The sequence below is a fragment of the Protobothrops mucrosquamatus genome, unplaced genomic scaffold (assembly GCF_001527695.2).
Source record: "Protobothrops mucrosquamatus isolate PMUCROS unplaced genomic scaffold, P.Mucros_1.0 scaffold_76, whole genome shotgun sequence".
Lineage (NCBI taxonomy): Eukaryota > Metazoa > Chordata > Lepidosauria > Squamata > Viperidae > Protobothrops > Protobothrops mucrosquamatus.
The window spans coordinates 135,463-147,556 of NW_015386152.1; the positions used below are offsets into that span (position 1 = coordinate 135,463).

Sequence of the window (12,094 nt, forward strand, 5' to 3'; positions counted from 1 at the left end):
CGTCATCTTCAGGCTGGTGTCTTCAGCTTCGTGCTTCTAAGAGTGGCAATATATATATATATTGCTAATTTTGTTAAAAACACGAATCCTGGGTAAAGTCATATTATAAAAAACAAATAAACACGAACACCAGGAAAAATTTAAACTAAAAAAGTTTTAATCTAATGCCAAGCTTTCGTTGGCCAACTACCGACATACCAACACTACAAGGTTGCAGCGCGATGATCGGGGCGATGTAAATGAAACGAACGTCGGAGAGGAGGAAGAGGGAGTGGAGACCATAGGAGGGGGTGCATGCGCAGGACATGGTCATGGACACATAGAAAGGATGATAGGAAAAGACGAGAGGAGAATATCAAGCCCACAGCCCAACAGGGCGAGAGGGAACAACTGGATGAATACGGAAGAAACGAATGGCCAAAAAAGGGGGGGGGAAGGAGTACGCGGACCTTAAGAACTTGCAGTGGGATGATAGATAACAATACACGTACAAAGGGGGAGGGTGGAGGAAGGGAAGCAAGCAACGGAGTAGCAACTTTGAATAACATCAAGAGAACAACCAATGCACAGTTTGACCAATTAGGACCAAGCGGACCGGTAACAAGGTCCAAGAGCCGTGCGCAGAAACTGACCAACACTATAAAAGAGACTCCCATTTATCCGTTTTAAGCCCTGACGATGTCGGTAGTTGACTGACGAAAGCTTGGCATTAGATTAAAACTTTTTTAGTTTAAATTTTTCCTGGTGTTCATGTTTATTTGTTCTTTATTATATGTATGTATGTATGTATGTATGTATGTATGTATGTATGTATGTGTGTATATATATATATATATATATATATATATATATATGTATATCCGAAGCTGAAAACACCAGCCTGAAGATGATGAATGAGACTTTGTCGAAACGTCGCCAAGACACTTCCAATTTTACGCGTGTGCATATTACTTGTAAAATTTAATGCTTCCAAGTACTCATCTATCAGAAAATACCCAGAATGAAAATATGTTTCAGCCTTTCCCAGCTGCAATTGTGCTCTTTATTGGAGGGTTTAGAGACTTGAAAATTATCCCCATATCGTCACAAAATTGGAAAGAATTTGACACCAATAAAGGAAGGCATGTGACAAACAAAATTATGGAGCCATGCTATTAAAATATACTCCACAGACTTCCTAAATGCATTTTTCAATTATGACTTCATTTTAAAGGCAAAACCTGGGCTAAGACAAGATACAGTACATGCCTTTCAGTGTCCTATGCAAAATATATGTACTGGAAGACCACTGATAGTATTTTTTAAAAAATCATTCAGCAAGAGATATTGGTCCATTTAATCAACAGCTGATTTCTGAATAGTGAGGAGCCAGCAAGACAACTTACTTAACAAATTTTCTAGTCTTATCATAGCTGGAATACAATTTCAGCAAGTGTTCTCTCTTAAATCTTGAATAAAATGTATTTGATTTCTTAATTCTTGTAAACCAGTGATGGTTATCTCTAGGCCTCTAGATATTGTTGCATTACTCTAAGCATCCCTCTAGAATTACTGCAACATCTCTTTCTTTCTCTCAAGGAAAGCAATGTTTTACCTGGATCGTTTTCTGTCTCTTCGATGCCCATCTTTGTCCCGATCTCGATCTTTCTTATTGCGTTCTCGTTCTTTGTCTCTTTCCCTCTCTTTATATCGCCGTTCTCTACAAAGATATGATTTGCAAGAAAAGTGCCTCTTAACACATGTCGCTCCAACCAACGCTTCTCGTTCCATTAAGCAGCAGAAGCCTGATGCCTTTTGCTTAAATTCTGGAGAGTTTATTTACCAAACACATCAAATTCTGAAAGCAACCTTCTCTATGATCTTCTCATACCCACCAAACCAGCTTCTGCAGAAATACAGTTGTTGAATTTACACAGGAGACAAAAAAAGCAGAAATTGTCAACAAATACATAGTCTGTCTGTCTGTCTGTCTGTCTCTCTCTCTCTCTCTCACACACACACACACACAGAGGGAGAAAGATGCCAATTTCGATGCCAATGTGATAGAACTTAATTTGACAATGAATATAAAAACCACACTCTTATTTGAGCAATCAAATTAAAGTACATTTCCTATTATCATTCAAAATGGATCAAATCAAATTATCCCAATGACAAAACAGACTGAAAAAGCCACCTCTCAATATAATGATGCACGTTACCTCTCGGCTGATTTGGATCTGGATCGGGATCTTGATCGACTACCTCTCCTCCTGTCACGAGAGCGGTGTCGTTTTCTATCCTTTGCAACAGGAGAGGCTTTTCTGTCGCGCTCCCGTTCACGATCTCGTTCTGCTGACCGTGAGCGCCTCCGCTCTTCTTTGATGGGTGAAGAATCTCGCTCTCTCTTTTCAATTGTTTCCCCAGCCATCTAGATTAGGAAGATTATATTAATTTGTGGGAGAAAATGAAAAAAAGTGGAAAGACAGAAGGCAATTGTCTATTCTTGCATGCAATTGTAACGATTTTTCATGCCTGTAATCCTAAACAAGAATCCGTGGTATCTTCTTTATAAAGGGTAGGCAGGACAAGGAACCAAGAAAGTTAGTTAATATCAAACAATCCCATTTGACTGGCAACAACTTTCCAAAATTTGAGATAACTATCTTTTCCAGTTTAACTTTGAGATTCTGGGGACATATGTTAGGGCAGAGATGCACAACATGTGACCCTCAAGATGTTGCTCAAGATCTCTTAAGATCTCTCATGATAGGTCAAGCTGGCTGAGAAGTTACATTTCAGCAATATCTAGAGAACTGCATGCTATATATTTGATATATTTTGCAAGTGTTCTTCTCAATATGACTAGCTTGCCTTCTGAGATGTTCATAGACTCAATGACTCAATTTTAGTCCTACTGTGTTTTAAAAAAAACATTTTTCTGCTAAAAATAAATAAATCACTATGACATTATTTCAAATTAATTACCTCTACAGTATTTGTTTGTTCCATATACACTGGTAGTGGAACTTTGTTACAAATATTTTCGTTTGTGAATGTGGGAAGTTATGTGAGCATAAAGCCTACACATATATCATGTTATTGAGCACAGTTCAATATTTCGTGTAATGAGAAATCATGATTTTCAGTCAGTTAATTCCAGTATTATGCACATTCTGTATCCACAGTGCAAAACATGAAAATCTATTTCTCAATATACATTCATACTCCATGAAAATTACACTGTTTCCTGAAAGGATGTGATAATGGATGCTATTGTGAACTTTTGAGAGGAAAAGCCAAGCAAGAAGAGCAGAATTGAAAAATAAAAAAGTTCTCAAAGGAGTTCTGTGCAGGAAAAAATGTGCAGTGTACAAAGCAATAAAAATTGTAGTTGTCTGTTGATTTCTGAGGTAAACTGAACCATAGATTTTTCCTGTAAAATCAATTAGATCACTAAGGGTTCCGTTTTCTCTCAGAAATTGGAGAGAAACCAGAAATATTGAATCTTATCAACATTTTAGGATTTTCCCACTATCTCACTCTAAAAAAACAAAAAAACAAATATTGGAGGGGAGGGGATACATTATAGTCTGTCAAGAAACTTTTTCTGTTCCTGGAAATCTGTCCTCCCAATTCCAGAAGCAAGGGGCTGTCATTAGATTTATATAAATTTTTTACACAGTAAGGTAAATACTACAAAATACATCCATTCGGTTAATTCGGTTAGCATTAACTTGCTTAGTTTTGTTGTATAAATGGGTGGATTAGCCTGTTTTACAAATCGAGCCCATTTTGTTACGGTTCCATGTACTCTGTGCATATATAAAGACGTAAATTCAGCAAGCCGCTTAAGCTGAAAACGTGAAAGGAAACCATAAAAATGAAAGATACATTTTGCGCTTCCTTGATGGCCCTTTTCGCTTTTCCTCCTCTTGCAGAAATACCGACAAACAAAAAGAGGGAGACTATTCATCGGCACCCGCTTCCCTAGGACTGCTGCGCTGGTCATCGATAACAAACTAATCCCCTCCCACACTCCCAATTTTCCTTTTCCCGATCTTAAAAACCCTCCTCTGCTTCTAGCCTCTAATAGCAAAAGATTCCTGGAAAAAAGAAATCTAATTCACCTGTAACGTTTCTCGACGTCGGTAAACACTTACAGCGTTCCTATAGCCCCGCCATTTTAGCCAACCTCATTCCGATCCCAATAACCCCTTGCCAGGAAGCATGACGGGAAAGCGAGTCCATCCAGCCTAATGATCTAACCTTCATGCACTGGGTTGAAACTACAACTCCTAAGAGGCCTCACGAGAAAGGTTAACGTTCCAGCATGCACCGCACCAAATCAGCTTCTGAAGCTTGGAGAACTACAGTTCCCAGAAGGCCTATGTATGAGAAAGGAGGAAGAGGCGCGTCGTAGGGCGATATGTTGTTCTGCGCAGAGGCTTGAGCTTTTGCTCTCACTTTTTTTTGGCCTCGTGCACGACGTAGTGTTTCCGCATGGGAATAGATGAGGCTGATGAGCGTTGACTGGACGGATGTAGGGCTGGACGACCGCAATGCGTTATAGAAGACTTTTTTCTAGTGAATTTCCAGATTTTTGCAGATCAGCTTTGGTAGTCCTAGTTGAATAGGTCACCAAAAAGGAAGCAGCTCAACTAGCATGGATATGCCCATTTGCGTTACATTTGTACATTTTCTGTCCCTTGGGGAACAATAGTAACTGCTGAGAACGCCACTAAATACTGTGGGAAGAATCCAGAGAAAGATATTTTGGGGAATATTAAAAAGGCAAAATATATTTCCCCATAGGAATAATGGAGAAGATCTTTTTTTTAAAAAAAGACAGAAACCAGCCCCAGCACCTCTTCCCCCAAACAGTAAACTCAGCAGAGGACAGTTTTTAAAAATGCAAATTCAATAATATTTTCAGAAAGCCTTCCAGCTAGAAACTGAAGAAATTAGGAAGACAAAGACAACTAAAATCTACATACCCCCACCAAATTCTAAGGACAGGAAACAATAGGATTAATCCACCAATACAAAAAGGGCACACTCGGATCCAAGTCAAAGTACATGACAGGAAATACAAAGCCTCAAACAGGAAGAACTCCAAACAAAAGCTTAAGAAGGTATAAAAACCCACCACTCCCAGCTATATATAGTCAGCTTTCCCAGAGCCATCTTTCCGTCTGGCTCTGCTCTTTAATAAACCACAATCGTCTTTCTAAAGCAGTCTCCATTTTGTTTATTCCCAGCTTGGACTGGACCCTGTTGAAGATTTTTCTTCCAACAACACATAAAAGGAAAAAATAGTTTAAGCTATGTAAAAGTTTGATCCTTATCTGCTTTGTTTACCAATCAACTCCATTTTTCTTACTTTTGGCATGTAGTTATCTCACAGCGTTAATGTTTCAACTTCCTCTTTTAATTTCAGTTCTCCTATCTTTCTGTCATTCCTTATATTGGTTGTATACATAGAAATGGAACAATAGGTCCCCTTATCTCACTGTGTTTCTTATTCTAAACACCTTTGTTTCTCCAAACTCATTTTTTAAAAGAAACCTCTCCATTGCAAAGGTTTTTCAAAAGAATGATCTGGTTTAGGCACACCCATTAGCTTTACAGTAATATATTCTAAATTCTGATGTGATGATTTGAGCAATTTCTTGTCTGGTTTCTTGTATATACATGCACCAATATTTTCTACTCTCTGAGCGTCACAGTTTTGTTTCATGTTTCTTGATAAGGTCAGCTAGCACTTTAACTACCACTTCCCCGAGCTCTTATTTCATCTGTATCTAGGTAGTTTTCTATTTGATAGCTATAAGCTACCTATTATAAGTATCCAGTGGAATCTTCTGCTGAGCATATTCTTTCTCTGTAAATGAACTTACGTTGTAAATACTATGTGAACTCTTTTTCCTTCTCATTTAAGCAAAACCTCTGGATATAAAACAGTATATTTGCTCTAAAATAACAGGCACCATTTCTGCATTTTATTCTCTAAGCCATTTCTCTTCTTCCAAAGTCCTTGTGCACCTGTTCTTACTAAATGTGTTCTAAAACAGACCTACTGGCAGAGTGGAAAAGAAACTTATTAGATTAAGAGAAATATCTTCACATAACATTGAATTTGATCCTTTTCTGAGAGAAAATTTCTAATTTATAGCTTCCTTGACTGTTCATTAATCACACTGGTGTTTCCTGAGATTTGTCTTCATGGTTCCTAATGCAATGTATGAATTCCAGTTTGTTCTATTTCTCTTATTTTAAATGATTACATCATCATCATTATTATTAATCTTGTATAAAAAACTGGTTTTCTTGATTTACTTTTACAACTCTTTTGACTAAAGATTTGAAGATTTCTTTTTTTGAAAATTAAATGCACATGCTAAATTCCCTTCTTTTGAATATTAAAGGGAAGTGCTAGACTTTCCTAACAATTTGCCAGATTATATCAGAATAATTCTGATTGACAGTATGTGACTGGCCAAAAATTCTGAAAAGTTTAGTTCCTACACATTTAGGAACTATACACAATATACCTTATTGTCCATCAAAGTATATAGTCCTTGACTTATGACCTTTCATTTAATGATGGTCCAAAGTTTCAACGCCTTGGAAAAAGTTATGATCTGTCCTTGCACTTACGATCATTACACCATACTTGAGGTCACATGGTCACAATTTGGGTGCTTGGTAACTGGCTTGCATTTACAACCAGTTTTGGCATCCCATGGTCATGTGATCATAATCTGCAACTTTCCAAGTCAGCGTCTGACAGGTAGCATCAATTGGGGAAGCTGGATTCACTTAACATCCATGGGATCTTAGCCACATGATTTGCTTAATGTCCATGATAAAAATGGTTGTAAAATCAGGTCCAGTCATGTTGGATTCACTGTCTCACTGAACTGCATTGCTTAGCAACCAAAATTCCAATCCCAGTTGTTATAAATCGAGGATTACTTGTAATCATCTAATTTTATGCAATTAGGCCTGACTAACAGCAATCCCCCAAAATCTCATCAAGGGAAGATCTTTTTCAGTCCCATTAATTATTGTCTTAAACTAGAAGAAGTCAGAGGCTACATCTTCTGAACATCAACTAGTACTCTGCCGCTAAATATTGTTTGGGTTAGTGGAAAGACAACTTTTATCTTTTAAGAAATTACAACTGATATTAAACTACTTTACATCTCTGCTTGAAACATGAGTCACACACTGCAAGCCATAATGTGCTTTGCCTCTTGCCACCTATTTTGCATCTTTGTTGTATCCCTGATAACAGGCAGCAGGCTATTCTCTTACTAGTGCAGAGTTACAATATTGCACAAGTGTTTTTCAGAAATAACTAGTGACTCAATTTTCATGGGAGAAAGTGAAGAAGTGAATTTTATTTAATAAAAATGAAGTAATGAAAATCATGTATCCTCCATCCCTATGTTTAAACCCATGGCCTTTTTAAAGGATGTCAAGGATGGATCTCACTGCCTTCCCCAGTGAGTGCTGGAGGAAGAAAAATCCTTATCTTATTTTCCATAACCCTAGTCAAAAATGCAAAGCATCAAGCATACATTTACACTGCCACATTCAGGTTATTACTTGTACTAGTCACAAAATTGTTTTAGATGCCTGTTGTTTCTCTGTGTGCAAAATGAAGAAAAAGAAGATTTCATCAGAGAACAAATTTGATGTAATTGAAGGACATGAATGTGGTCATAGCAATGCTACAATAGGACTCAAAGGTAGAATAGCTGACTCTATGGTGGAATTTGTTTTTATTTTGCTTTCTATAACTACTCTGTGATTTTGTTAACCATAAATTAAATTAAAAGTATATTCTTTTTATGCTTTATTGCAATATAACCCATAAATTTTTTTTTAAAAAATCAATATTTCTCTTGAGTTGCAGCCAAATGCCATATTTTCCACAGAAATATCACTTCATTAAATGCACTGAGACCAACTATATTATAAAGGTTGAATGGAACAATGAATGCAATAGCTTTTGGACTGATAGACAGTCTGAGAGCCCTCTGGTACCTCTTGACTGACAGGAGTTATCAGCTTTTGACATGACTTCTTTACTTAGCTGTATTATTTGCTTTTGTTTTCAGTTCCAACAAAACATGCTAGAGCATCCGTTGTCTGGAAATTAGGATCTCTTCACTTTTGCCGGCCCCCTGGGCTGGAATAAGAAACTTTGCTGCCTGAAGCAAAAGTCAAGGAGATGGGCTGGTATCAAGACAGAATCCTCCATTATGTCCAATAGGAGCAAACTAACTTAGGAGATGAAAAGCAGGTCATACAAATCAGATGCATCACCTTCTTGCTACTCCCTATGTTCAAAAATCCATCTGATCTAATCTAGCACAGTTCATAACATGGGACTGTTTGATGGATTTAACTCAGGGTAAAGTTACACCCATGGAAACTGCTATGATCAGTCTTCTTTCCCACAATCCACTTGTGTACACCCATTTTGTGAACTAAACTAAATCCACATGAAAGTTTCATAGGGAGGATGTGATTGCAGGCACCTGCTTACTCAGGGGATAAAGTCCAGGATGCTTTGTGTTAACGCTTAGCTAGTGTAGTATAGGACAAGCCAGCAAAGGTGTAGATCAGGGGTGTTAAACTGCCAGCCCACGGGCTGGATGTGTCACCCGGAAACCGCACCCACCCCATTGCCGCCAATGGAGAAAAAGCTGATATGTCGCGTGATGTCACGAGTTTGACATGTCTGATGTAGATGATTAGAACTTTGGATCTGAGGCAAGATGAAGTCTTCAGACTTTTTTTTTGTCATCTCTGATTCCCTCTTAGAGGTGAGAATATATTCCATTCCTACCCAAGAAAATACTTGTCATTGTCACTGATAGAATTTTAGATTTTTTTTCTTTTCAATGGAAATAGAATTGTGTCAGCTTCCTGGAAAATGTCTCAAAGCTTTCACAAAATGAGGATGTATATTAAATACAATATATTCTGATTTCAAATAAAATATACTTTTATTTACCAAGCACAACTCTGCAACAGCAAGAAGATAATTCAAATGTAATTCAGATGTGGTGCTGTGTCACAACAGCAGATTAACTGTGCTGCAGAAAGAAAAAAATATATTCAGCTTGTAAGTAGGATGGAAGCCTGGGGAATTAATAGGTTTAAACTCCAGCTTCTAAAAATGTAATAAAAGTGGCTACATTTTATTACTGTCTGCAAGAAGGCTAAAGTAAACCCACCATTTTATTGGGCATGGTAGAATTCAGATTCTGCTAGTCACCCTGTCTACTTTCTCAAAACCTACAGTTACAATATGGCACAACCATACAGTAACACAAAGGTTACAAAATACAGGTGAGAAAAAATAGCTGCCTTCAAAGGCTAGCTTGAGGGAAGGTGACTACTAGTGATTTTGACAGTAGGAGCATTATTCAACTCACTTAGGCTTCTGCGATCTAATGGCTTTTCCAGATGTGCTAGGACTGCAGAATTACCTTTGGTTCTACTAGTTTAAAATACTCAACTGGTTGGAAAAACCAGGAACAGGTTCTCAGGTTTAAAGTACTTCAAAGTACTTGTTCTTCCATATTGCATTTTGCAAACAAAGACAATGTAATAAGAGAAGCAGAATTCAAGGCTTGGTCTTTTAGTTGCATAGCTTTTAGCAATATTAAATAGATTTTATTTATCAAGCAGATTCTTCAGCTGGGCCAGCCTTCCTCAACTTGAGCAACTTTTAGTTGAATGGATTTTGAGTACTACTATTTCCAGCCAACCCAGGCATTGCTGAGAATTCTAGGATCTGAAGTTCAGACATCTAGAAGGTAGTAGATGGAGGAAGACTAATGAATTCAAAGATCACTAGAAAACATGCACCTTCTAGTATTATTGTTGCCTGGAACTGCTATAACCTAAGCCTACAAGTGATGCTCAAAAGGTAACCTTTTTATAGTGCCCTCAGCATATGGAGATCTGAGGTTCTCAATGTGTAACTGCAGCTTGTCTGCCTGAACCACCTTATATTAGCTAGGAAAGGCATCTTCTAATGAAGGAGTATGCTCTTGCCACCAACATTCAACTATATTTTTGACCTCTTCTGAACTTGTCTGGGTGAGCTAAGCAGGATTAGAATTCCAGATTTACAGGTTAGCCCAGTGCTCTCAATCTTGGCAATTTTAAGGTCTGTAGACCTTCACTCTTCAAATCCTCCACCACCTTGCTGGCTGGAAAATTCTGGGGTCTGAATTCCACACTTCATAAAGTTGTCATGGTTGAGAAACAGTGGGCTGGACTCAAAAATTTAAAAGGTATCCTGAAAGGCATTGGCAATCTACCATGTCATTGTCATGGGAACTGCATGGCCATGTCATAAATTGAGCCTAATTCAGCAAGTTTACATAAGCTTTATATATGCATTCAAGTTAGGAGACGCCTTCAGTCTAGCAATAACATCTTCTGCCAAGTTTGATCTGCTCAATAACAGCGAAGCACTTGTCCTACTGTCAGGTACACTTTCTATTTGAGCAGGGCATCACTGAAATCGGACAGATTTGGCCAACAGACTTTGCACCTACTACAATGAAGAAATGTGTAACATCTTTGTGAAAAGGACCTCATCAAAATGTAAAGTTAAAAAACCCCAACAACACTGCTCTTCTGTGACACATTCATTTCTACCCTTTTCAGTCTGCAGGTATGTTGCAAAACATTTCTAATGGATAATGAAGCTTAACCATTGGCAGATGAGTATCAGGCATCAGCAACTGCTTTGAAACAAAAGAAAAATAATAATAAGCCATTAGAGAGAGAAAAAAAGACCTGGTCCCACATCCAAATAAGCAACCATTTTAGATCAGCTTGCCAAGAACCACAGGTAGTCCTCAACTTACAACAGTTCATTTTGTGACCGTTCAAAGTTACAACAGCACTGAAAAAAGTGATTTATGAACATTTTTCACACTTACAATCATTGCAGCATCCCTGTGGTCATGTGATCAAAACTCAGACCCTTGGCAATTGACTCATATTTATGACGGCTGCAGTGTCCTGAAGACGTGATCCCCTTTTGCAACCTTCTGACGAGCCAAGTCAATGGGGAGGCCAGATTCGCTTAATAATCGCATTACTAATTTAACAATTGCAGTTATTCACTTAACAACTCTGGCAAAAAAGGTTATAAATTGGGGCAAAGCTCACTTAACAAATGTCTCATTTAGCAACATAAATTTTGGGTTCAATGGTGGTCGTAAGTCGAGGACTACCTGTACTTGTCAAACAAAAGTGGCCTCTTCCATGATAAACATTCAGGATTGTCTTGGGGAAATACAGGTGTGTGTGTGTGCACGCTAGATATGCTTTGAACTCAACAAAATAAAATCTAAATAAATATATAATTAGTAGATAGGCTGATATGATAGAAGCAGCAATGTGTTTTTTTTCCAGAACCAAAGGATTTGTCCTACTGTGGTGGTTGTATCAATTTGGCATTTTAAAGTCTTCAGATTCCATGGGGCCCTTAGCATTCACAGGATCACTGCAAACAGAAACATAATTCAGATGCTACTGGATAAAGGCTCAGTTTGTCCATTAAAACCAGCCCACAACCACGACTGGGGCAGTTTATGACCACCATACTGAAAGGATATGCAGTTTAAATTAAAGATCACTACTTGAAGTCAGGGACCTTCAGCATAGTAGCGTTTGCAGAATAGATCTCCAAATCTAATCCTGGCCTGGGAATACAAGGCTGAAATAAAAAGCTTGTTTCAGGAACCAAAACAAGGCAGCCTCCCAAAAGCTATTGATTTGCAACTGCCAGCATCCTTCCCTGTTGGCCAAAAAGACTAGGATTGATGGGCATTGGAATTTAAGAGTTACATGTATTGCCTATCCTAGATCCAGCTGATTTCCTTTTCTTTGATTGACTAAAGGTAGCTCCCAGAGTTTCTTGCCAGAGTCATCTGGAAATGCTAAAGATTACTTTAAGACTTTGACCCAAAGCTAGAAGAGGAACCAACCCCCCCCCCCCACTTTTGGAGATGAGGGAACGGAATCAAATTTGAAGTTTTGTAAAATAGTTTTGTCTTTGTTCCTTCTATCA

General features: G+C 38.0%; 1 protein-coding gene across 1 annotated transcript in view; it reads right to left on the reverse strand.

Moving 5' to 3' along the window:
- Positions 1-4,152, reverse strand: part of DDX23 (DEAD-box helicase 23) — a 16,383-nt gene extending 12,231 nt beyond the window's left edge. Inside the window, exons 1-3 of the mRNA XM_015813899.2 lie at positions 4,110-4,152; positions 2,202-2,410; positions 1,595-1,699 (exon numbers count right to left, since the gene is read on the reverse strand). Coding sequence (XP_015669385.1) covers positions 1,595-1,699; positions 2,202-2,410 — 314 coding nt within the window. The 5' untranslated portion in view covers positions 4,110-4,152. The remainder of the gene's footprint in view (positions 1-1,594; positions 1,700-2,201; positions 2,411-4,109) is intronic.
- Positions 4,153-12,094: the final 7,942 nt, after the last annotated feature.